The 25,787-nt window shown below is 45.6% G+C and overlaps 1 protein-coding gene and 2 gene segments (V, D, J or C); all 3 read right to left on the bottom strand.

Moving 5' to 3' along the window:
- Positions 1 to 2,245: 2,245 nt before the first annotated feature.
- Positions 2,246 to 9,618, bottom strand: LOC119936578 (immunoglobulin gamma-1 heavy chain-like). The gene is made up of 7 exons (XM_038756050.1): positions 9,541 to 9,618; positions 9,122 to 9,454; positions 8,433 to 8,482; positions 6,570 to 6,624; positions 5,571 to 5,717; positions 3,818 to 3,923; positions 2,246 to 2,264 (listed from the first exon to the last, which is right to left on the bottom strand). The coding sequence occupies exons 1-7, from the start codon at positions 9,587 to 9,589 to the stop codon at positions 2,246 to 2,248; spliced, it is 759 nt and encodes a 252-aa protein (XP_038611978.1). The 5' UTR covers positions 9,590 to 9,618.
- A 6,054-nt stretch (positions 9,619 to 15,672) lies between these two features.
- On the bottom strand, positions 15,673 to 16,192 carry LOC119936687. The segment is given in 2 exon segments: positions 15,673 to 16,004; positions 16,087 to 16,192. Coding segments are annotated over 2 exon segments (378 nt in total).
- A 1,722-nt stretch (positions 16,193 to 17,914) lies between these two features.
- Positions 17,915 to 18,418, bottom strand: LOC119936577. The segment is given in 2 exon segments: positions 17,915 to 18,243; positions 18,332 to 18,418. Coding segments are annotated over 2 exon segments (375 nt in total).
- Positions 18,419 to 25,787: the final 7,369 nt, after the last annotated feature.

Genomic DNA, 25,787 nt, shown 5'->3' with positions numbered 1-25,787 from the left:
TGTCTATCTACTCTGTTGTACTTTCTCAAGTGCTTCATACAGTGTTCTGCACAACATAAGCACTCAAAATCATTGATAGAGAAGCAGCATGGCTCAGTGGAAAGAGCAAGGGCTTGGGAGTCAGAGATCATGGGTTCAAATTCTGACTCTGCCAATTGTCAGCTGTTTGACTTTGGGCAAATCACTTCCCTGTGCCTCAGCTACCTCATCTGTAAAATGGGGATTAAGACGGTGAGCCGCACGTGGAACAACCTGATCACCTTGTATCCTCCCCAGGGCTTAGAACTGTGCTTTGCACATAGTAAGTGCTTAACAAATGCCACCGTTATTATACCCTTTCCACTAAGGCACTAAGAAGCTCCTCTCCAGACTGTAAGTTACTTGTGGGCAAGGGACATATCTACCAACACTTTTGTATTTACTCTCCCAAGAGCTTAGCACACTGTTCAGCATACAGCAAACAGTCAGTAAATATCATTCATTGATTAATCACACTGACAGCCCCACACACAGCCCTCAGACCTTTGCCTATCCCACTGCCCAGAACAGGTGTGTGAGGGAAGAGGTGAGAGCTCATATCTCCTCACGGAAGGCCTTCTGTTCCTAATATCTGTCCTGAGGCTCAGTGTGGAGTGGCTAATTTTAGGGTGGCTGCCTTAAAGATAATCTTTTTCTACGGAACTGGGAGAGGTAGGGAGTGGGTGGTGGTGGTGTCAGAAAATCCTAGCGATTCTCCAGTTGCCTGCAATAGAGTTGGAACTTTAATCTATACCCAATTCCTTCCAATTTGGGCTGGACACTTAATGTAGTGCTAAGGTGAATGAAAGTGGGATTCATGGCTATGTGGATTCCAGTTTTCATTATAAAGACAGTGCAGCCACCAATGAACTAACAACGACAAGTAAACTGATGTAATCTTTGTAATTCACTTTTGGTAAAGAACCAAAGTCCAGGTTGAGAGGGTGAAAAGTGGTTCTGTCCTTCTGTAACAGAGTGTGTTGTGGTTATTGATGTTGGATGATTCACTGTGGTTGTTGTAGCTATAGTGACACACTGTGGGAGCCTCATACAAAATCCCCAGAGGGCTTTTGCAAAAAAAATTCCTGAGCACAGTAAATCTGATTAATTACCATGGTAAAACAAAATACTGCTACTGTTGTATTATGCTGATGCAGATCTACACGCAGTCTCCACCCCTGCACCAAATCTCCACAGACCTCAGGTCTCTGAAGATTTAATTGTCCAGGCCAGGCACATGAATGAAGAGATGAGAGCTGCCATTGGTAGGTTTCTGTCCTGAGGCTCATTGTAGGGTGTGGACCTACCCAGCTCAGACACAAATTCTCTGTCCAAGCAGTCTTTGGAGGTGACTGTACTGAGACTAAGGGTCTTTCTGCAGAGCGGTTGGGAAGATGTGGTGGGGATGGTCTTAGAGGCCATATTTGAGGAGTGTAGTTGTCCAGCACCCTGTAGCAGTGTTGGTGCCACTATCCCTACCGAATTCCTAATTGATCCTAATCCAGGACCTAATGAAGCACTACTAAAGTGGAGAGCAGTTGAACCAATGTGGGATGATTGCCTGTGTGAGGACCATTTCCTGTTCTAAAGTCAGTGCAGTCGGCAGTGGACTAAATTTGAGTTGATCTACTCTAACCTACAGGTAACAAATGAGCTTGTGTAATGATAACCTCTCATTGCTTTGTCAAAGTATGAAGTTGCAAAGCAAAGTGTGTCTAAACTTGATGTGGGCTATTAGTTTTAGACACATTCTGGTTAATGCTGTTAGGTTTATCACTGTGGTAGCTACCATACCAGTACACCCTGTAAAAACCCTTTACAAAATCTGCCCGGGGGCTTTTGGGGACAAAATTCCTAGGTTTGGATTCAGAATAAATTTCCAAATGGGAAAGGGAAAATTGGGATGCTGGGGTTTGAGAATGGATCTGGGATTTAGGAGTCTGTCGGCATTGGGGTTTCACAGTTGGCTGCATTTGGGGAAAGAAATGGATTTTAATTGGAGACTCATCACTATAATAGGAACAGCTATGGTAAAAGCACAGGGATATGACTCCGCCTGCCATCTTCTTTGCACCAAGACCCTCAGAGCTCTGCAGACCCCATTGTGTTGATGGGAGAGGTCAGTGAAAAGGTGAGAGCAGGGTTTCTGTCTTGGGGAATGGATTCATTCTGCCCTGTAATAAGTCATTACGGATGGGTGGCTGCTATATACAGTTTGTCTCTTCTTTCACTGCTGGTGTGGAAATCTATGGGGACGACAAAATCTCGGAGACCATGGCCGATGGGGCAGATAGCTTGAAACTGGTCTTTTCCTGGAGAGCTAGTTGGGGACTGTGTGATGGGGACAGAATCTCATTCATTCCGTAGTATTTATTGAACACTTACTGTGTGCAGAACACTGTCTCTGAGGAAATATTGGAACTTCATTCCCTGTCCACACCCTATTAATATGTGATTGGTTCCAAATGGGCTGCTACTGAAAATGTAGATTCAGGTCTGTCCCAGTTCTCACTGAAGCCAGCAATGAACTAAAATTAAAGATTTTTTTCTAACAGGTGATGAACAGTCCTGTTTAATTATAAGCATTCACTTCAGTAATGTAGCAGGGTGAAAAGTAGATATGGTGGGATCATATTGGTTATTGCTTTCAGGTGTGTCACTGTGGTCAGGGTAGTTACCATCCACACCCTGTGAGGGCCCCTTACGAAATCCTTAGAGGGGGCCTTTGGTGACTGAATTTCCTGGGTTTGGATGCAGAATGAGTTTCCAAATGGGAAAAGGAGAATTGGGATGCTGGGATTTGAAGATGAATGCAGAGGGGTTAGTCCAAACCAGCCCTTAAGAGCTTGTGGATAGTATTCTTTGGAGTCTATATGAAGACTAGCAGCAGTTATTTCTTTTATTTTATGATATTAAGCACTTACTATGTTTCAGGCACTGTACTAAGTGCTGGGTTAGATACAAGCTAATCAGATTGAACACAGTCCATGTTCCACTTGGGACTCAGTCTTAATCCCCATGTTACAGATGAGGTAACTGAGGCACAGAGAAGTTAAGTGACTTACCCAAGGTCACACAGCAGACAAGTGGTGGAGCTGGTCCTCTCACACCCAGGCCCATGCACTAGCCACTAGGCTACACTGCTTAGATTGCGCACTCCTTGAGGGCAGTGATCACATCTACTTATTTTATTGCACGCTCCCACGCATACACATTTTGTTTTGTCCTCCGTCTCCCCGACCTAGACTGTGAACCCGCTGTTGGGTAGGGACCGGCTCTAGATGTGGCCCACTTGTACTTCCCAAGCGCTTAGTCCAGTGCTCTGCACACAGTAAGCACTCAAAGACGATTGAATGAATGAATGAATGAATTTATTTTCCTTGTACATATTTACTATTCTATTTTATTTTGTTAATATGTGTTGTCATCCGTCTCCCCCTTCCAGACTGCGAGCCCACTGTAAAGACCGGCTCTATATGTGGCCCACTTGGACTTCCCAAGCGCTTAGTCCACTGCTCTGCACACAGTAAGCGCTCAATAAATACGACTGAATGAATGAATGCACAGTATGCACTGAAATACCACTGATTGAAGCTTCATCTCAGAGTGTCTAGTCTGGGAGCAATCCATTCTGCTTGATGAAAGAAGGGATGAGGGCCTCATTGAAGGTAAGAATGGAGATGTGATGGAGGGAGTACAACTCTATAAGATATATTAGTATAATATAAAATAAAGAGGTGCATGTTCTCTGGAACTTAGGTCTGGTGCAAATGTTTTCTCAAATGTAAGCTTTTTCTACTTTTTGAGACTTTCGCTAGGCTGGAGCTGATCCCCAGAAAAAGATGCAATTTCGAACATCACTGACTCAGAAACCACTACTTGTTTCACAAAGATCTGACAGACACCTGCAGGAAGGGCCGACACCTGGATGACATCACAAGTGCCTTAAGCAGTATTGGCTCAAGAAATTAATCTAGGAAGCAACTAGAGAAAAGGTTCAATTACAGGCAGACAAGTTGCTGTTTTCACCCTGAAGGGTTTCAGTGGGGGTGATGGTGGGGCCTGGCTCAAACTCAGGTGAACCTTAAAAGGGGGAATCAAATCCAGAGACCTCCACTCATTGTTTTTAAATATCTTGACACTAACAGGACTGCAACCAATTCCCCATGGCCCTAAAGCTATAGGATTAAATGGATGTCAGTGTGTATGTGTATGGTACGCACATGGAAGTGGTGAGAGAGGTGCAGGAAAGAGTGGTAATTCAAGAGAAGCAGCGTGGACTAGTGGACAGAACACAGGCCTGGGAGTTGGAAGGACCTGGGTTCTAAACCCGGCCCTGCCACTTGTCTGCTGTGTGACCTTGGGAAAGTCATTTAGCTTCTCTGTGCCTGTTACCTCATCTATAAAATGGGAATTAAGACTGTGAACCTTATTGGGGCAGGAACTGTGTCCAACCCGGTATGCTTGTATCTATCCCAGTGCCTGGCACATAGTAAGCACTTAACAAATGCCACAATTATTAATATTGTTATTATTATTAGCTCTCTGAGTTATAAGGCTTTCTACTCTTTCCCCAATTCTTCCCTAAAACTGGCTATGTCCCAGCTGCAGTGGGTGAGGTGAGTGATTGATAACCAGTGACAAAGATGTGACAAAGACCTGACAATGACAAAGAGAGTGGATTCTCTATTCTGGAAGCTACTAGGCCTCTCCTTTTTTATAGTTTATGGATCAACACATATGCCTGCTGTAACATCATATTCTCATGTTGAGGGATTGGGTTAAGAAGAATGTGTTGTGTGTTCTGTTTTTTTTTAATCTTCCTTAGTAGATAAAAATTCTGCTTTTAGAGAAATATTGCCAAACCCATTTGGCAGTTGTGTGTCTAGAAACGATGCACCCATTTTCTTGTCATTGGCAGAGTCAAGTGATGGGGACCTCACCCTACCATAAGGGGTTAGCAGAACCAAAGCAGAATGTCTAGTACAAGCTTTGGCACCAGTGGTGGAAATAGGAATGCAAAAGAGATGTTTGTGGGGAGTTTCAATCTTTCTAATATACGCCAGGTACTGGACAAAATTGCTTGGGTGTAGAAACTTGCTGACATCCTCATGGCCATAAAGATAACAAAAGGGCCAGTTAATTTGCCCAGAATCAGCAAGAATTCATTTTATGAGGACAAGCTATATGGGATTTAAGGGTAATGTGCATATACTGGGGTATCTGGTTCTCCCTACGAGGCAGCAGCGGTCCTTGTGGAGGGTCCAGAAACCCACCCAGAGCAAGCCTGGCCAAAATACAAATGCAGCTGAGAGAAACCTATTTTGTTTTAGTATTTGTAAGTGCTGACTACTTTTTATGGTATTTATGTGCTTACTATGTCAGGTACTATACTAAGCACTGGGGTCCTAAAAAGAATCCTAAAAAGAATCACTCCCTATTCCCCACCCTTCCACCCTACCCTAATTCTCATAACAACCAACTGTGATAACCAGCTGACCACTTCAGTTCCCACTCACCATCCCCTAGCCCTCTCAGTTACCAAGGATCACCCCAGTTGTAGGGCCTGATCCGCAAGAGCCATCCTGCCACCACCCCAGCCCTGGCCATCACCAACTCCAGGGCTGTGTCTCTGTGGAGCAGAAAGTTGATCCAGTGGGCCCGGGCTAGGAGCTTTCTGGGTTTCTGCCCGTGGGGAACTGTGGAGATAAAGCCTTGATGTGTGAGAGGGGTCAGTGGTGAGAGAGGCTGAGGGAGAACAGAGCTGGGTTGGGGTACAGGGAGTTTCCCTTCACCCTCAGGGGCTGAAAATTCTAGGAGAAAACTATTGCCCCAGCTCCTCCAGGCCTCTGTGTCTCTCCTGTCATCTCTTCATCTCTTTTCTCCTTGATGCCCTTTGAGGACCGGAGCAGGGCTGGCTTATGCTTGAGAAGCAGCATGTTCTAGTGGATAGAGCATGGGCTTGGGAACCAGTAGGTCATGAGTTCTAATCCCAGCTGTGCCACTTGTCTACTGAGTGACCTTGAGCAAGTCACTTCACTTCTCTGTGCCTGTTACCTCATCTCTAAATGGGGTTTGAGACTGTAAGCCCCATGTGGGACTGGGACTGTGTCCAACCTGATTTGCTGGTACCCACCCCTGCTCTTAGTATAGTGCCTGACACAAAGTAAGCACTTGACAAGTATCACAATTATTATTATGCCATAATGGGCCTGGGGCAGATTATGATGTGAGCAGGGCCAGGGGTTGTGAGCCAGGATAAAGGGTGCCCTGACTGGACCAGTGAGTCCTACTGGATCTCCCGGCACACTCGGAGAGGGTCTGTCCTGGTTGAGGAAGGAGCCCTGGGAAGGGGAGGGGGCTCAGGGAATGGGTTCTGGATGGGAGAAACACAATCCCCCACCATTGTGCCCCCCCCCCCGAGTTCAGATATGATTAAAGGTCCAGTTCCCCCAACCCCATTTACCAATCCTCCAACTCTCTAAATTCCCTGCCCCTCTCTCCCCACTCATTTCCATCCATCCCTGGGAAGTCTCCAAACTCAGACTCACCTAAAGGCTGGCACACAGAGATATCAAAGGCTTCAGACCCTTCATTTCTGCTTCCCTGTAAGATGTATGTGGCAGCCGAGGGTGAGGACACAGCAGTTGCAGATGGTGCACATTTAGGTTGGCACTGGTTGTTGTGTAGTGAATACTGTAACACTCCTGTCCCGTGTTGTGGTGATGTGTGCGGTTAAGTGACTAAACTGCTTGGTGTCAGAGCAGAAGCATTTCCCCCACATTCTGCATTCGTTTATTACAAGCCTGAGCCACCATCAAGGCCAGAAATCACTCACTGTAGTACAACTTGCTCATCAGGGAGGTCTGAGGACTTATGAATCACTTGGGAGAAACATGTAGAGGTTTAGGTAAGGAAAGAAAAAAGAAACAGAGGGAGAGAAATACAGAGGGAGGGAAAGACAGAAATCTTAAGTGTGCATGAGAGAGAAAAATAGAGAAAGAGGACAGTGAGATAGAGACTTCCTTCCTGTAAGGTTTGCCTTACTACGTATTCCATCTTTGTTCTCCTTCCTGATTCTACTGTTCATAAATAAATTGTGCCTGTCTTCTCTATGAAATTCTAAATTCCCTGAGGGCAGGAAATATGGGTTTTGCTTCTGATAATCTCTTTTAAGTGTTCAGTGCAGTGTTCAGTACCACTTCCTCATTTCAAGGGATGAGTGCTGAGAAGGACTTTTACAAGCAGAGCTTGTCACGGTCCAGCCTGGGGTTTCCTTGTGAACAGCCACCACCCTCCAACTCATCCAGATCACCTGCTCTCCACCGCTTTTGATCTATCAGTACAAAACTTTCAAAGTCAGTATCTTTTGTTCATCCTGTTGGTAAAAATCATTGTTTTTAAATGGTATTCGCTGAGCATTTACTATGCGCCAGGTACTGATCTAAGTGCTGGTGTAGATACAAGTAATTGGGTTGGACAGTTTCTGTCCCAAATGGGGCTCATAGCCTTAATCTCCATTTTACAGAAGAGTGTGACTGAGGCACAGAGAAGTGATTTGCTCAGGGTCATGCAGGAGACAGGTGGTAGAGTCAGGATTGGGAGGCCAGGTTCCCTGACTCCGAGGCCTGTGCTCTTTCCTTGGCTTAGTGGATAAACCACAGGCCTACACTTGGATCTGTACTCTTTAAGCATTTGATATTCACCCCACCCTCAGCCCCCCAATACTTTTGTCTCGTCTAATGCCTCTGAGTAGTCTCTGACCCATAGCGATGCCATAGACACATCTCTCCCAGAACGCCCCACCTCCATCTGCAATCATTCTGGTAGCAGATCCATAGAGATTTCTTGGTAAAAACACAAGTGATTTACCATTGCCTCCTTCCATGCAGTCAACTTGAGTCTCCACCCACGACTCTCTCCCACGCTGCTACTGTCCAGCACAGAAGAGTTTTGACTTATAGCAGATTGTCTTCCACTCTCTAGCCACTGCCCAAGCGAGAAATGGAATGGGTAGGCCTCTGCTTGACTCTCTCTCCCATAGTCGAGACTGGTAGAGTACTGGAAACTCACCCGATGTGACCCTGAGAGGGGGAACACTTTGATACATAGCCATAATTTATTTACTTACATTAATGTCTATCTCTCCCTCTAAACTGTAAGTTCCTTGTAGGCAAGGAATGTATCTACCAACTCTTTTATTGTACTCTCCCATGTGCTTTTTACAGTGCTCAGCACACAGTAAGCACTCAATAAATGCCATTGATAAGGGAGTTTAAGAGTATTTACCTTAGGTGGTGTGAAAGTGTTGAAATGACAACTGTGGGGATACCGATTAGGGAAATTAGAAATTAATCAGGGAAAACTTCCTGGAAGAGAAGTGATTTCAGAAGGGCTTTGAAAATGGGGGCTACTGAGAGGTCCATCAACTTTGAAAGGAGTTCCGGGCTGGTGTAGATCGAATCTGATGACAGGGGAAACAAGAGTGAGACATAAGGAGTAGGTGAGCTAGAGGTGAATAGTGAGTGAGAGCTGTGGTGTAGTGAGAGAAGAGAGTGAGATAAGTACCTCCCTCTCCAGTCTTCCTACCTCTGTTCCCTCATTTTCTCTGGTCTCCCAGCCTGGCACTTCTTACTGCCACACATCTGACAGATCACAGCTCTCCCCATGTTGAGTCCTCCTAAAATCCCACCTCCTCCAGTAAGCCTTCCTGGATTAACTCCCAGCTCCATGAGTCATATGGGTACAGGAGTTTCCTCTCAGATGCCTGTAGATAAAGTTGCTGATTCTCAGTACTTCTATTCATCTGTATAAGAAACTGCACCATCAAATATTTATTCCAAATAATCTTTTGGTAAATATTCTTTTTATGCTTCCTCCATTAGAAAGTCAGATCATGTAGGGAGGATTGTTCCTGGGGAAAAGCTGTATGCTGAACAGGGAGAAGAAACCGCAGACATTGAACACAAATTCTTTCTCTGCTTCACTCTCCATCTGCTCCTGGAACTGGGCTTCTTGTGCTCAGTGGGTCCTGAGCCCCCTCTGCTGCCCAGCCTCCTCCTGACCTCTGCAGGGGAAGGTTTATGGCTGGGCTCACACTCACTGTACCACACTGTGTCTCTTGCACAGTAATACATGGATGTATCTGCGGTTGTCACGCTGGTCAACTGCAGAAAGTACTCGTTCTTGGAAGAATCGGCCGAAATGGAGATTCGGTTTTGAAGGGAAGGCGTGTAGTTTGTGTACCATTTGGAATTCCTATAATAAACACGTCCCATCCACTCCAGCTCCTTTCTAGGAGGCTGGCGGATCCAGTGCCAGACAGCACTGGTGCTGGAGACGGAATCACCAGTAATGATGCAGGAGAGTCTGAGGGGCTCTGAGGGCTTCACCACTCCAGGGCCGGACTCCACAAGCTGCACCTGGGACAGGACCCCTGGCAGAGACAAAACACAATGTTAAAGTCTCTTTCACTGCCTGGATCCCACCGTACTCCCGTAAGTTTTTCCCAACAATCCTCACCTGGCAGGGCACCCAATAGGGGCAGCAGGAGCAGGAAGGAGGGGACCATTTCGGAGGAAGACAGAAGACTGGTCAGGGAGAAGCCTCCAGGCCCAAGCTTTGGCTGAATCTCCCTGGCTGAAGAGTCTGTGTTTTAAACAGGAACCAGGGCTGGGATTTGCATGTGGGTGTCCCACAGGTGTATAAAGGAGAACAGGGGTGGCTGAGAGAAGTACCCAAAGGGACCAGCCTGGGGAGATGGGCACTCCAGGTCAGCACAGATCATTCCTCCCCAGAGGGTGACCCCCTCAGAGGGTCCAGGATACCTGGTGTCAGGAGCATTTGGGTCTCACTGCTGGAGAGAGGGATTATAGACCCTGGCTCAGGAAGAATTAGTCTCATTTCTCCCTGTTCCAGGATGGGTTGGTGTGAGTAATAACGATAATAATAATAACTGTGGCATTTCTTAAGTACTTACTATATGTCAAGCACTGTACTAAGCGTTTGGGGCCTATATATCATTGATTAGTTGACTGGAGCAGATGCAAGATAATCAGGTCCAACATGGGATGCCCAGTCTAAGGAGGAGGGGAAGAACATACTAAATCCCAATTTTACAATTGAGGAAACTGAGATACAAACAAGTGACTTGCTCAGTGTCTTGCAGCCGGTAAGTGGCAGAGCTCATCGTGGGCAGAGAACAGGTCTACCAACTCTATTATATTTTACTCTCCCAACTACTTAGAACAATGCTTGGCACATAGAAAGCACTCAATAAATATAATTGAGTAGAACCTGGGTTCCCCTGATTTCTAGGCCTATGTTTTTTCCACTAGGCCACACTGCTTCTCACAAGGCAGTAAGGAGGCAGGAGAGGATAGGGGAGGAGTGGGACCTGATCCTGTAATTAGAATAAACCCAGAACTGGGAATTGGAATCACTCCCTTTTTGGGGTGCCTGAGGAGCTCATGGGACAATAATTATTGTAATATACATATAACAAAAATAATGATGGTATTTGTTAAGCGCTTACCATGTGCAAAGCACTTTTCTAAGCGCTGAATGGCTCTTGGAAGGGACAATGGGAGGGAGAGTTTTTATACTATTATTATTAATAATAATGATACTACTAATAATATTATTTAGTAAGTGCTTATTATGCACAATTCACTGTACTAAGTACTAGGGTAGATATGAGATAATCAAGTCCAAAAGATTCCCTGTCCCACATGAAGCTCACAGTCTAAGTAAATGGGAGAATAGGTACTGAATCCCCATTTTGTATATGGGAAATGGAGGCACAGAAAAGTTAAATGATTTATCCAAGGTCACACAGCAGGCAAGTCCCTTCTCTTTCCACTACACCACACTGCTTCTGCAGAAATGGAATCAATGGACATGAATATAGTTGGGGCAGGTGCTAATTTAAACCAAAAAGGAGTTTGTGAAGACTGTTTTAAGAAATTCTAGAGACCAAAGATTCTTAAATCAAAAGCAAAAAGTTGGCTAGGAAGTTCAGTATGGTCTCTTGATCAAGTGATCAATCTGCTGTGAGGGGTGAACAAGAGCTGGCCAGAAAACTCAGTGAATTCTTTATTATTGTTATAATTATTGCCATTATTATTATACCTGTCACCGGCATCATCACTAACATTCATTAACTGTTTACAATAAGTACGGCATTCTATTAGACCCTGGGGTATTTAGAAGAAAATCAAAATGAAACACATACCTTAGTTTCTAAGTGATTCCTAATCTAGTTAAGGAGAACAGATTAAAGAATATAGTTCCAACACAATAAAAACATCTGAATTTAGCAGTAGGAACATGGACTGCAAAAAAGCATATCCTATGAGCAGTTAGTGACAGGGGTGATTTTTAGAGTAAGAAGGATCACTGATCACGATAAAGGCTTCTAAGTTTGGATGTGAAACGTGGTGGATTAAAAGTAAGTGCCACGTGCAAATACAAGCTGTATGTGTATGCATTGATCGTTTTTGTAAATTGAGGAAGTAGTATAATATTTTTCTTTTCACTACTATTCTTACCTGGAAAGTAAGGATATAATTTTAATGATAACTTTTTGAATAATTTTTTGAGTTGAACTTTCTAGATTTTTTGGTAACTGCTTAATTTACTTTTAATAAATCATTTAGTTTATCTAAATTTAAAAGCGATTACGTTAAACCACTTTGTCAGAGAATACAAGGATTCTATCTGTTGTCTTCAGCTACAAACAATAACATTAAGCCCCACAGCACATATGTACATAGACTTTATATTAATGTCTGTCTCCACCTCCAGACCACAAGCTCATTGTGGGCAAGGGACGTGTCTACCAACTCTGTTGCAATGAACCCTCCTAAGCGCTTAGTATAGTTCTCTGCAGACAGTAATTTCTTAGTACAATTCTCTGCACACAGTATGCACTCAATAAATACAATTGAATGAATGAAAAATTGCTCAGTAAAAATCTTTGCTGGACTGAAACAGAAGTGGTTTCCTTTTGGGTCTGTAATTAAGTGGACAGAGCATGGTCTTGGGAGTCAGAAGGTCATGGGTACTAATCCCAGCTCCGCCACTTGTCTGCTGTGTGATCTTGGGCAAGTCACTTCCCTTCCCTGTGCCTCAGTTCCCTCATCTGTGAATGGGGATTGAGACCGTGAGCCCCACGTGAGACAGGAATTGTGTTCAACTCTATTTGCTTGTATCCACCCAGTTACTATGTACAGTGCCTCATACATAGCACTTAACAAATATCACTAATTATTATTATTATCATCATTATTATTATTAAGACAGGGACACTCACTAAAATAGGAAGGAGGCTAGGATCAGCATTGTGTCTTATTGCAGGGCAATGACAGGGTCACAGAAACAGATAGGAGAGTTTTGTCCCAGGGAGGCAGCTTAGGCTAGTCAGATACTGCTCAGAAACTCCTTCTCTGCCTCGCTCTCCACCTGCTCCTGGGTCTGGGCTTCCCCTGCTGCCCAGCCACCTCCTGTGAGGGAAGGTTTATGCCTGGGCTTACACTCACTGTCCTGCACTTTGTCTCTTGCACAGTAATAAAGGGCCGTGTCTTCGGTTTTCAGGTTGTTCATTTGCAGATGCAGAAGGCTGTTGGCATTATCCCTGGAGATGGTGAATCAGCCTTTCAAAGAATCAGCATAGTAGTTGCTACTACCATCAGGTTTAATTGCTGCAACCCACTCTAGCCCCTTCCCTGGAGCCTGGCGGACCCAGTTCACCCAGTAGTTGCTGAAGGTGAATCCAGAGCGCTTACGGGAGAGGTGCAGAGACCCGCCGGGCTGTCTCACGTCTCCACCAGTCACTGGCTCCTCTATATCACCCTGAACCTCTGCAAACACAGAGACAGAGTAGATCACGAGAACAATCTCTCACACCCACATCAATTATCCACATTATTCATGCCTTCTCCTATTTACCTTGGAGCAGGGAGAGGATGGAAAGCAGACTTAGGTCAGACTGCGTGGTGGGGGCTGTGGGGACAGTTCTGGGGGAAGGAGGGAATGGCACAGACAGCAGGGCTGGGGATCCTTTTCCAGACCTGCAGGGACAGGGGTCGTGTGGGCTTTAATCAGGGCTGGAAGGTCTCCATTTGCATTTCCTCCTCTCTATAAGGGTAGAGCAGCCGCTTCCTGGGGTGTGTCCCCGCATCAGCCTCAGGGAGAAGGACCCAGCAGAAGGGGTGAATATTGGTAAAGGAGGTAGAGGACATTAATCATTGAAGGGTTGGAGGAGCAAGCTCTGTTAAAATAGTTAACCTGCAAACATGTTATCACTTGTGTCTCTGGCACTCCACCCTCAATCTGAGTTCATTGTGGCTGCATTGGATTCTCATTGAGACCTGCGTTTTGAGTGACAGTGAGCGATGGGGAGCAACCAAGGCACTAGATTGGCCTTCATCGCAGACTGACACTTAGCCATGGATAGGTATCTCTACACTTCCTCTGGAGAGACACGCAATCTGCAAAACACACACACACACACACACACACACACACACACACACACACACACACACACACACACACACACACACACGTGGCCTAGTGGATAGATCACGGGCCTGAGAGTCAGAAGGGCCTGACTTTTAATCCCTCTTCTACCCCGTGCTTAATACAGTGCCAAGTAAGCACTTAATGAATACCACAGTTATTATCATTTATTGTCTCTGTGTCTCAATTACCTCATCTTTAAAATGGGAATTAATACTGTGAGCCCCATGTGGATCGTGGACTGTGTCCAACCTGATCAGTTTGTATCTGCCCCAGAACTTAGCACAGTGCCCGACACATAGTCAGTGCTTAACAAATTCCACTGGAAAAAAAAACAACACCCAATTTGTGAAACAGAGAGGAAGTCTCACAACTAAGACTACAACAGAAAACACACACAAAATATCTGAAGTTCATGAATTCTAAGTTGAGGATGACAACTTATCCATCATCTAAAACCATCCACACAGAAGCCTTCAATATCATACAAATCAACCAAACTATAGAAGTTTGATGTGTTTGGAAATTAATTTTGCATTTCTACCTCATGGGAACACTCAGGGAAGGTTTACGTTCCTTATCTCCAGCCCAGGTCTTCCACATTCACTAAACCTCCTCTTCCCTAGAATTTCCCTGCCCAGAACACTCCATGAATAGCACACCCCCTCCCTCCCTGCCCCCTCCTTTACCCTGATATCTCCTTCCCTAGGTCATTTAAATGCCCTTTCAGTCACACCTGCTCCCATCCCCCTTCCTGACTCCTTGGAAGTTTGGAACAAGACTCTGTGGGGAAGGAATTTTATGTCTGTCCTCTTGGGATACTTCCTGAACCACTCAATCAGCCAATTACATTTACAGAGCGCTTACTGTGTGCAGAGCACTGTACTAAGCGCTTGGAAGAATACAATATAGCAGAATTGGCAGAAACATTTCCGGCTTACAGCGAGCTTAAGGTCTAAAGGGGGAAGCAGCTATTAATATAAATAAATATATTGCAGAGGGGGAAACAGACATTATTATAAATAAATATACTGCAGATATGTACACATCTGTGAGGCTAAGGGTGGGGTGAAAAAATGATGCAAATCCAAGTGCCAGGGAGATACAGAAGGGAGAGGGAGAAAAGGACATGAAGGCTTAGTCAAGAAAGACCTCTTAGGATGTGAAAGTAGGGAGAGTGATCCTCTGTTGGATATGAAGGAGAGAGTTTCAGGCCAAAGGTAGGGCATGGGTGAAAGGTTGGTGGCTAGATAGATGAGACTTAGGTACAGAGAGTAGCTTGGCATAAAGGGAGCAAAGTATGCAGGCTGGGTTGTAGTAGGAGAGCAACAAGGTGAAGCGGGGTTGGGGGGCAAGTGATAACTCTATTATCTTGACTTAAAGCCAAGGGTAAGGAGTTTCCCACACAGACCCTGCAGGTGCCCAGAGAACAGGGTCATCTGGACGGATCCAGGGAAAGGCACCTGGGGCTTTTTGATTGAATCTGCCTTTGTGATTCATTTAGGGGTCCTATGTTGCATCCTGACTCTGCTGAGGGACTCGATGCATTGTTTTTAAGGATGATTTAAATTTTAAAAAATGCATATTATGAATGAAATCTCATCCAAGTGACTTTGGATTACTCTGTAATTTTTTTATTTATATTAATGTCTGTATCCCCCACTAGACTGTAAGCTCATTGTGGGCAGGGAATATGTCTGTTGTACTCTTGCAAATGCTTAGTACAGTGCTCTGCTTGCAGTAAGTGCTCAATAAATATGATTGACTGTCTGACTCTAGTATTGGCTGAATTAGGAGTTGTGTTTCAACTTAATTCGAGCCAAATAGAGGTTCTTGTCCTGTAGAGGTAGAGAAGAGAGTCCAAATGGGAAACATTTTAAATACACCAAGCAATCAGTCGTGTTCACTGACCAGTTATTGAGTGCATATGACTGTACTAAGTGCTTAGAAGAGTAAATTATAACAGAGTTGACAAGATAAAATTGGTCATTGATTATTTCGATTTTCAGGAATCACTGACATTGTGCAATGGAGTTGGAAAATCCTGGGCTGGGATGTTGTGTCTGTGGTCACTGCTGCTCTGCTCCCACAACCAGTGGCAGGCCAGGAATCTTCCCAGGGTTTCTGACAGGCTCAGGATGTGGTTTTACTCACTGTGTCTTTCGTACAGTAATACAGGGCCGTGTCCTCAGTTTTCAGGTTGTTCATTTGCAGATTCAGCAGGCTGTTGGCATTGTCCCTGGAGATGGTGAATCGGCCTTTCACAGAATCTGGATAGCTTGTGGTGCTCCCATCACCATTTATGTATGCGACCCACTCGAGTCCCTTCCCTGGAGCCTGGCGGACCCAGTGCATCCAGTAGCTGCTGAAGGTGAATCCAGAAGCTTTACAGGAGAGGCGCAAAGACCCCCCAGGCTGTCTCACATCTCCCCCAGATTCCAGCAACTGGACCTCACCCTGGACACCTGCAAACACAAAGACAGCATATATCATGAGAACAGTCAAACATTCTAATTATCTATATCACTCAGATCTTTCCCCGATTACCTTGGAGCAGGGTGAGGATGGAAAGCAGACTGAGGGCAGACTGCATGGTGGAGGATGTGGGGACAGTTCTGGGGGCAGGAGAGGTATGGCACAGACAGTGGGGTTGGGGCTCCTCTCCCAGAGCTGCAGGGACAGGGGCCATGCAGGCTTTATTCAAGGCTGAAGGGGCCCCATTTGCATCTCCTCCTCTCTATAAGGGCACACCAGCTGCCTCCTACATGTGAGTCCCTGCTCTCAGCCTCAGAGCAAAGGTGAATCCTTTGGGGAGTTACTTAGCATTAAAAATACTAAGATCATGACCCGGGTACATTTAACAATTGAATGAACGAATTTAGTGGATGATACTTGATACCCTTTCTTCCCTATAAATATTCGTGAATTGCTCCTTCTTTGACCTGCTTACCACTTCCACACATAAATTATTATTAATCATAATAATTGTTATAGCATTTATTAAGCTCTTATTTACACATTAAGGACCCTTCTAATTGCTGGGGTAGTCATCATCAGATCAGATATGGTTCCTGTCCCTTATAATCAATTAATCAATTAATGGCATTTACTGAATGCTTAGTGTGTGCAGAGCACTTACCAAGTGTTTGGGAGAGTGCAATTTAATAGCAATAGTAGACAAGATCCCTTCCCCTAAGGGGCCTAAAATTTAGAGGGGAAGGCAGGCATTAAAATAAATTCTACAGAGGGGAAATGGCAGATAATAAGGATATGTACATAAGTTCTGTGGGGGTGGGGCTTACAACCTAAGAGATAGGAAGTAGTGTGGCTCAGTGGAAAGAGCCCGGGCTTTGGAGTCAGAGGTCATGGGTTCAAATCCCAGCTCTGCCAACTGTCAGCTGTGTGACTTTGGGCAAGTCACTTCACTTCTCTGTGCCTCAGTTACCTCATCTGGAAAATGGGGATGAAGACTGTGAGCCCCCCATGGGCCAACCTGATCACTTTGTATCCTCCCCAATACTTAGAACAGTGCTTTGCACATAGTAAGTGCTTAATAAATGCCATTATTATTATTATTATAGGAAGAGCAGATTCTTATCCCCATTTTATATATGAAGAAACTGAGACCCAGAGATGTTAAGTGACTTGGCCCAAGATGATGCGGGAGGTCAGTGGAAGAGTTGATGCTAGAACCTTTTATTCCTGATGCTCAGTCCCCAGATCTTTCTTTCTTTTGTCTTTCATTTGTATTTACTGAGCACTTACTGTGTGCAAGTGCTTGGAAAGTAGAAATCAGCAACATATAGAGATGGTCCCTACCCAACAAGGGGCTCACAGTCTAGAAGGGGGAGACAGACAACAAAACAAAACAAGTAGGTATATACACATCGTTAATAAAATAAATAATAATAATGATAGTAATGATAGCATTTATTAAGCGCTTACTATGTGCAAAGCACTGTTCTAAGTGCTGGGGGAGTTACAAGGTGATGAGGTTGTCCCACAGGGTGGGCTCACAGTCTTCATCCCCATTTTACAGATGAGGGAACTGAGGCCCAGAGAAGTTCAGTGATTTGCCCAAAGTCACACAGCTGACAATTGGAGGAGCTGGGATTTGAACCCATGACTTCTGACTCCATTGTTTCATTCACTCAATCATATTTATTGATTGCTTACTGTGTGCAGAGCACTATACTAAGCACTTGGGAAGTTCAAGTTGGAACACATAGAGACGGTCCCTACCCAACAACGGGCTCACAGTCTAGACCCAAAGCCCGGGCTCTTTCCACTGACCCACGCTGCTGTATGTGGTCCCTGCTGCTTTGCTCTCCCAGCCAGTGGTAGCTCAGGAATCCTCCCAAGGTTTCTGACAGGCTCAGAATGTGGTTTCTCTCACTGTGTGTGTGGTACAGTAATACAGGGCTGCATCTTCGGTTTTCAAGCTGTTCATTTGAAGATGCACCAGGCTGTTGGCGTTGTCCCTCGAGATGGTGAATCGACCTTTCACAGAATCTTGATAGGCTGTGCCCCCACCGCTATTTATGTGCGCGACCCATTCCAGCCCCTTCTCTGGAGCCTGGCGGACCCAGTTCATGCTATAGGCAGTGAAGGTGAATCCGGAGGCTTTACAGGAGAGGCGTAGAGACCCGCCAGGCTGTCTAATGTCTCCCCCGGACTCCACCAGCTGGACATCACCCTGGACACCTGCAAACACAGAGAAAGCATGATATGAAAACAGTCACATATATACACACATCACTTATCCATGTCTCTCATGTCTTCCCCTGATTACCTTGGAGCAGAGTCAGGATGGAAACCAGACTGAAGGCAGACTGCATGGTGGGAGCTATGAAGACAGTTCTCTGAGCAAGGAGAGGAATAACACAGCTAGGGCTCCTCTCCCAGAGCTGCAGGAACTGGGGCCTTATGGGCTTTAATCAGGGTCGGAGGTACCCCATTTGCATCCCCTCCTCTCTATAAGGGCACAGCGACCTCCTCCTGGGGTGAGTCCCTGCCTTCAGTCACAGAAAGAAGGAACCAGCAGAGCTCTGGGGATGGAATGAGAGATGACTGTAGAAGAGCAATGTTAGTTGAAGACAGAGAGGTTCATTCCGCCTGCTAATGGGGGAACCCAATAATTTCTGGGGGAAGCTTTCCCACTTTTTTCTAATATCAAGTGAAACTTGTATTGTCACTGACTCTTGGTGAAGATGAGGGCTGGTTACTTACTGAAAAGCTTCCTATTCTGAATATTACTTAAGCCATGGATAATCCACTTCTTTAGTCCGTCATTAAGTGAGTATCTCTCATCAAATTATGGCTTATTCAGAAGATACATGTAAATTGCTCTACTATTATTACAGTGCTCCCTAATAATGGAATAATTTGTAAGGCATGTAGTGATGACCAAATACCCATAAATCTACACATAGGCCTCCGTATCATGTAAATCCACAAAGCTGTACCCTCCTCCTTGTAAAATCCCCATGCCCATGGTGCGCACGCACAATCTGAAATATATCTCCTGCCCAAAGTTTCCTAGGACAAGGCCCAGGGAATGGTCCTCATCTCTGACCCTGAGACATTTGCTCTGCTAATCATTTAAGCAGTAGATAATGACATCTACTTCAGATAAAGAGTGGCCAATCTCTCTAGTGTTTTCTCATAAGATCTTGTTATTTTATCTTGAGATTGTAGGAATAGTCTTTCAAAATAATGAAGGTCACTAAGCGATGATGCAGGTTACAAGAAAATAAAATCAGTCCTATCCCCAGCATATCCTGGAACTCAAAGTCTAAAAGGGAGAGAGGGCACATATTTTGAGTCAGTTTTCCAGCTGAGGAAAGTGAGGCACAGAGAAGTGAAGTGACTTGCCCAAGATTCCACAACAGGCAAGTGACAGAGCCGGAATTAGAAGCCAGGCCTTCTGACTCTCAGTTCAGAGTTCTTTCCACTGGTCCTCATTGCCTCCATTTAGCATGGCTTAATGAAAAGAGCACGGGCTTGGGAGTCAGAGGATATGTGTTCTAATCCCAGCACTGCCACTTGTATACTGTGTGGCCTTGGGCAAGCCACTTAACTTCTCTATGCCTCAGTTACCTCATCTGTAAAATGGGGATTAAAACTGTGAGCCCCACATGCGACAACCTGATTACCATTTATCTACCCCAGCACTTAGAACAGTGCTTGGCACATAGTAAGTGCTTAACAAATAGCATAAATATTATTATTATTATTATATTTTTCCTTTGGAAAACCACACTTTATTTAGGGGTTTCCTTCACACTCTGGTTTCAGGGAATCAAGTAAGGCCCCTAAGTGGGGTATAGCTGCACTTCCCTCCCAAGCCTCAGGCGTGGATTCCCAGGAGGACAACCATCACCTGTTTACACTTTGGGGCTTCATCACTGTCATCATAATGCCTGTCTTTCCCCCCTAGACTGTAAGATCACTGTGGGCAGGGAATGTGTATACCAACTCTGTTATATCATACTCTCCCAAGTGCCTAGTGAGCTCAGTATACAATATGATTGATTGATTGATTGCCATGACAACTCACTATTGATTGGGGCAGACTGCGTGTTAGGGGAACAAAGAAATGAACAGAAAAGTTGCTCCAATCACCAAGTAGATGAAGATCTATGGAGGAAGAGAAACACATGCCAACTGAGAAGCATAAACAGTATGGTTTGGGTGAATAGAGTTAATAATAAATGATGTGTAAATGTGGTGGTTTAATAGAAATACTCCTTAATAAATGCTTTTGCAGCCTAGGTCTCTGGCAATGGAGATCCCTACAGTGGACTGACAAGACAGTGGTCATCTTGGTCCCCCCTCTCTTTTGGCTCAAACCCCCTCTTACTTACCTCCCTCTTCCCCTTTCCCCCTCCAGAGACTCCAGTTTTGATTTGTCTTTCTGTGAAATGGGAATCTCTGGGGCAAAGGAGCAGCCAGACCCCAGGTACCACCCTGTGACCACTATCTCTGACTATAGGGATGAATGGGGAAGAACGGCCAGGAGTGACTGCCTTGGGCCTAGATTGATGAGGTCTCAGGATAGTGAGAGGAGACATTGACATGCCCAGGAGAACTGGGGATGGGGGAGGGCTCTGGCAAAAACATGTACTGGGGAAGGATAATAGAACTAAGCAGAAAATTTAGAAGTGAAATTTGGAGCTGAGACCCTGAGGGTCCTAGGATCTGCCCCAGGAAGCCCAAGACCAGGGACCCGGGGAGTCTCTAGAGTGTGAGGCCAAGAACCGAGCTCCCTCTCCCCTTGGTTGATTTTCCTTGCGATCAGGGAGATGGGTCAGGCAGGGCACAGGAGTCTCAAGGTCAGCAGCTGCAGCCAGCACCAGGGTTGGTGTGATTGAGAAGGGCCTCAGGAGACCTCTTTATCTTCCCATTAACTGACTAGCCCTGCCCACTGTCCCTCACCTTGACTCCTGTCCCCAAATCACCTGATTCATCTCTGTTCCCAAAACCTTGACCTGGAGTTAACTGTCTAAATTTTTTCAGTGCTTGGGGGACCCTGGTGCCCAACCTCAGATGCCTTCTCTGTGCAGCCACCTCAGCTCCTGGAGGGCAGGGATCATGTCGACAAACTATAATGTTCTCTCCAAAACACTTGATACAGTGCTCTGCACACAGTAAATCTTCAGTAACTAATGCTGATTGATTGCAGCCTACTAGTCTTGCTCCATCTCCCTCAGTCCCAGAAGACCGTTCTATTTAGAGCGTGTCCTCTACAACTTAGAAACACACTGAAGTAAGAGGTTCAGGAAAGAGGGCATGGTCCCTGGGGGAAAGCTGTGTGCTGGGCAGGGAGAGGAAACCATACACTCTAATCAGAAACTCTTTCTCTGTTTCGCACTTCACCTGCTCCTAGAATTGGGCTCCCTTGGCTCAGTGGGTACTGAGCTCCTCCTGCTGCCCAGCCTCCTCCTGACCACCTGCAGGGGAAGGTTTGTGTCTGGACTCACACTCGCTGCCCCGCACTGTGTATTTGGAGAACAGTAATAGACAGCAGTGTCTGCAGCTGTCAGTCTGTCTATCTGCAATCTGCCAGTGGAGCCACTGGTAGAGGGAGTCACTCTCCCTTTGAACGAGTCTCCGATGTATGTGGCGTATCCGGATCTGAAAGCTGCGATCCAAAGCAGGCCATTTTCTGCGGCCTGGTGGATCCAGTACAGGTGGTGATCGTTGATGTTGTATCTGGACACTGTACACTCTAGGACCACTGACGCTCCAGGCTTAGCGATCTCAGTCGGTTTCTGAGTCAGAGTGATCCTGGCTAGGGTTCCTGCAGAGGAGAGAGAGGATGGTTTATTGAGACCGGGTGGGTCCTGCCAGCCCAGAGCCTCAGTATCAGGAGAAGACACACTGACCTGATAGCTGCGAGAGTAGTACAAGTCCGAGGATACCGGAGATGCACGTTACAGTGAAATGAGGTCTCATTAGGACACACTGCTGCTGGAGTCCTGACATTTCTGTCCCGCACAGTGTCCTAAGAAGGATGGAGAGTGCCCTCAATCCTTGGCCTATATCAAGGGCAGAGCCAAAGCTGTTCCTCAGGGAGGGAAACAGCTGCTGTCTGACTCCTCCTCCTTCCCCTAACCTCATCCAGAAACCCCTATTTCATTGGTTGGTTGGGATTTGCCTTTGGAGTCCATTTGAATGAGCTGCAGCATTTCATAGAAGATTTCTGTGTCATTGCATTTGTCTTCATCTTCCAAATTCCAGGCCAGCAAACATCTCTGGGCTGTCTCAAGTCCCCAGATTTAGGATCTGTGTAAGTCTCCATCCTTGTAACCCTTGCTATTACTGACTGAAGTTCTGGTGTGAGATTTGGAACCCCCAGCTGTTTTTCCATTGTTCATTTTTGGATCAGTTTGGCAATCATAGATTCTCCTAATCAAAAATGAGTGAAGTCACTAGGGCACTTAATAATAATAATAATAATGGTGTTTTTTTTTAAGTGCTTGCTACGTGCAGAGACTGTTCTAAACACTGGAATAGATACAAAGTAGGCAGGTCGAACACTGACCCAATCCCACATGGGGCTCACATTCTTAATCCCCATTTTGCAGATGAGGTTACTGAGGCCCAGAGAAGTGAAGTGACTTGTCCAAGGTCACACAGCAGACATGTGAGGAGCTGGGATTAGAACCCATGTCCTCTGACTCCCAAGCCTGTGCTCTTTCCACTAGGCCACAGTGCTTGTATGTACTCCCTTGATTTGTCTTTCTTGAATTTGTTGGTGAGCCCACGGATGATGAAGTCCACCTAGGAGTGTGATTGTTGTAGCAACAGCTACAGTAGAGAAACAGCGTGGCTCAGTGGAAAGAGCCCGGGCTTGGGAGTCAGAGGTTGTGGGTTCTAATACCGGCTCCACCACTGACCAAGTTGTGTGACTTTGGGCAAGTCACTTGACTTCTCTGTGCCTCAGTTACCTCATCTGTAAAATGGGGATTAAGACTGTGAGCCTCACGTGGGACAACCTGATCACTTTGTATCCCCCCCAGTGCTTAAAACAGTGCTTGGCACATAGTAAGTGCTCAACAAATACCATCATTATTACTGATATTGAGTACTCACTGGGTGTCATGCATTGTACTAAGCAGTTGAAGTGCCAGTTCCTGTCCTCAAGGAGCTTCTTTACGGGGAGAGGATTATTATTGTGGGAATTTCTGTGCTGGTCAAGGAGAGGAAAGGGCACACTGCCTCACTCTGCACCTGCTCCTGGAACTGGGTTCCCAGTACTCCCTGGGTCCTGAGCACCCCTTGATGCCCAGCCTCCTCTTAGCCTGCCGGGGAAGGTTTGTGTCTAGGCTAGAACTCACTGCCCCACACTGTCTCTTTAACACAGTAATACGGGGCTGCCAGGCTACAGATATGGCTTATTTTGGGACTTGTCAACTGAAATGGTGATTTGGACTGGACCCTGTGATCCCAACACAGTATCCTCCCCCTTCCAGTCCTTTCCCTAGGGACCGAGGCATCAAGTTTCACCAAGGTTGCCTGGTGGATAGAGCACAGGCCTGGGAGCCAGAAGGGTCTGGGTTCCAAGGGTCTGGGCTCTGCCACCTGTCTGCTGTGTGACCTCTGGCAAGTCAATTCATTCTCTGGGCCTCAATTACCTCATCTTTAAAGTGAGGATTAAGATTGTGGGACAGGGACTTTGTCCAACCTGATTACCTTGTATCTTACCCCTGTGCTTAGTACAGTGCCTGGCACATAGTAACCTCTAAAGAAATATCATTAAAAAAATAACCACTGGAGATGGAACAATCAGAGCGAGCACAGCAGAGTTTGAGGGTCTCTGAGGGCTTCACCACTCCTGAGCTGGAATCTACCAGCTGCCTTTGGGACAGGGAGAGACACAGTGAACCCCACACAGCAGAAGTCTGATCCCAACTCCTTACTTATTCATCTAGTCCATTCTTTTTACTCTTCCTATTTCCAGTTGACCTTCCTCCAACTCCTGCTCTTTGAAAGTAATGCATGCCTGCTTGTCTCCTCCATCAGATTTTAAGCTCATTAAGGACAGGAGACATGTCCTTTATTTTCACCGTACACTTCCAAGCTCCTGGAATTGGCCTCTGTAAGCAGCAGGTGCTTGATAAATAGAACTGGCTGATAGAAGCTCTCACCTTGGCCCATTTCCCCAAATCTTTGGTCTTAGTGGGGCCCTGTCCCTTCTGTAGCTCTCACTAGCAGAGCAGGTTCACCCCGGAGTGAGAACGGGTGACGGCCTGTGGGAGGAGGTAGGAGATATGGCTGATAACAAGTTGATCTTGTCTCCTGTGGAGTTTTGAAATGATGGGAATTCTATTCTAGTCCCCAAAACCACTACTTGAGAGGCTGAGAGGAGCAGAACAAGTGCTGGGGTAGATAGAAGAAGATCAGATTGTATATAATAATAATAATAATGGCATTTGTTAAGCGCTTACTATGTGCAAATCACTGTTCTAAGCGCTGGGGAGGTTACAAGGTGATCAGGTTGTCCCACAGGGGGCTCACAGTCTTAATCCCCATTTTACATATGAGGTAATTGAGGCACAGAGAAGTTAGGAATCCTAGTTTAAGGTGGGGGAAGAACAGGTAGTGAACCCCTGCTTTAAAGATGAGGAAACTGAGGCACAGAGAAGTTAAGTGACTAGCCTGAGGTCACACAGTAGACAAGTGGTGGAGCCAGGATTTGAAGGCAGGTGAGCTGACTCACAGACTCGTGTTCTTTCCACTAGGCCACATTGCTTATTCTATTTTATCCACCCAGCAACCCTGTGAAGAAAGGAGAGGTTGGGATCCTTGTCCTGATCTTATTTATGAGGAAACTGATGGCCAGAGAGGTTAAGACAGTGCACAAGGTAAATATGGCAAGCTGGGACCAGAACCAAAATTGTCCTGACTGGGCCCCTCCAGCTACCCAATCGGCAGGCCCCAGAGAGATGGCTGAGATGACCCAAAGTACTGTTAGGATGCATTCAGTTGATAGAAGTACCTAAAAGCACCTGAAGTCTTGGAAATGTCAAATTTGACATGTACAATAATATTCGTGATAATAATAATAACAACAACAATCATAATAATGGCATTTATTAAATGCTTACTATATTTCAACCTCTATTCTAAGCAATAGAGTAGATACAAGTTGATCAGGCTGGACACATTCCCTGACTCACATGTGGGCTCACAGAAAATGAAGCCCAAAAGACTAACTGAACATGAGCAGTGTCAAATAGTGATTCAAGTCAATGGCTCCTTCATCCTGAATCTGATGGTGACAATAAGGAGCTTGGAGAATCCATGGGATTGTCACCCTCCTGGATATCTTTCCTTGAGATTCGGGACAGGTGATTTTACACCCCAAATCTTCCATCTAGAGCTCCTTTATGGACCCACTGGGGAACCCTGTGATGGTCGCATTGTAGACATTGATTCTCATCTAACAACCGTGATCTTTCCCACGGCAACCCTAAGCTTTCTTTGGTAATCATTTTAGACATTGGTCTATGAATTTGTCCAAATGTCTCTTGAACCTAAGAATAATTTTTTGCTTATGAACCTCTCTGAGAAGAATGTTTCATTGTTCAAGTTTTATTTGGGGACTCTGGATAGTGGTGTTAGGTGGGAACCGGATATTGACATTCAATTAAATTCAAAATTCAATGGCTTGCTCCAGGTAGAGTTTCTGAACCTTTCAGGCAGGGATAAGGACTTTATCCCTAAATGTTCAGGAATCAGTG

The sequence above is a fragment of the Tachyglossus aculeatus genome, chromosome 14 (genome assembly GCF_015852505.1).
Source record: "Tachyglossus aculeatus isolate mTacAcu1 chromosome 14, mTacAcu1.pri, whole genome shotgun sequence".
In the NCBI taxonomy this organism is placed as follows: domain Eukaryota; kingdom Metazoa; phylum Chordata; class Mammalia; order Monotremata; family Tachyglossidae; genus Tachyglossus; species Tachyglossus aculeatus.
This window is presented reverse-complemented; position numbering and strand designations above follow the sequence as displayed.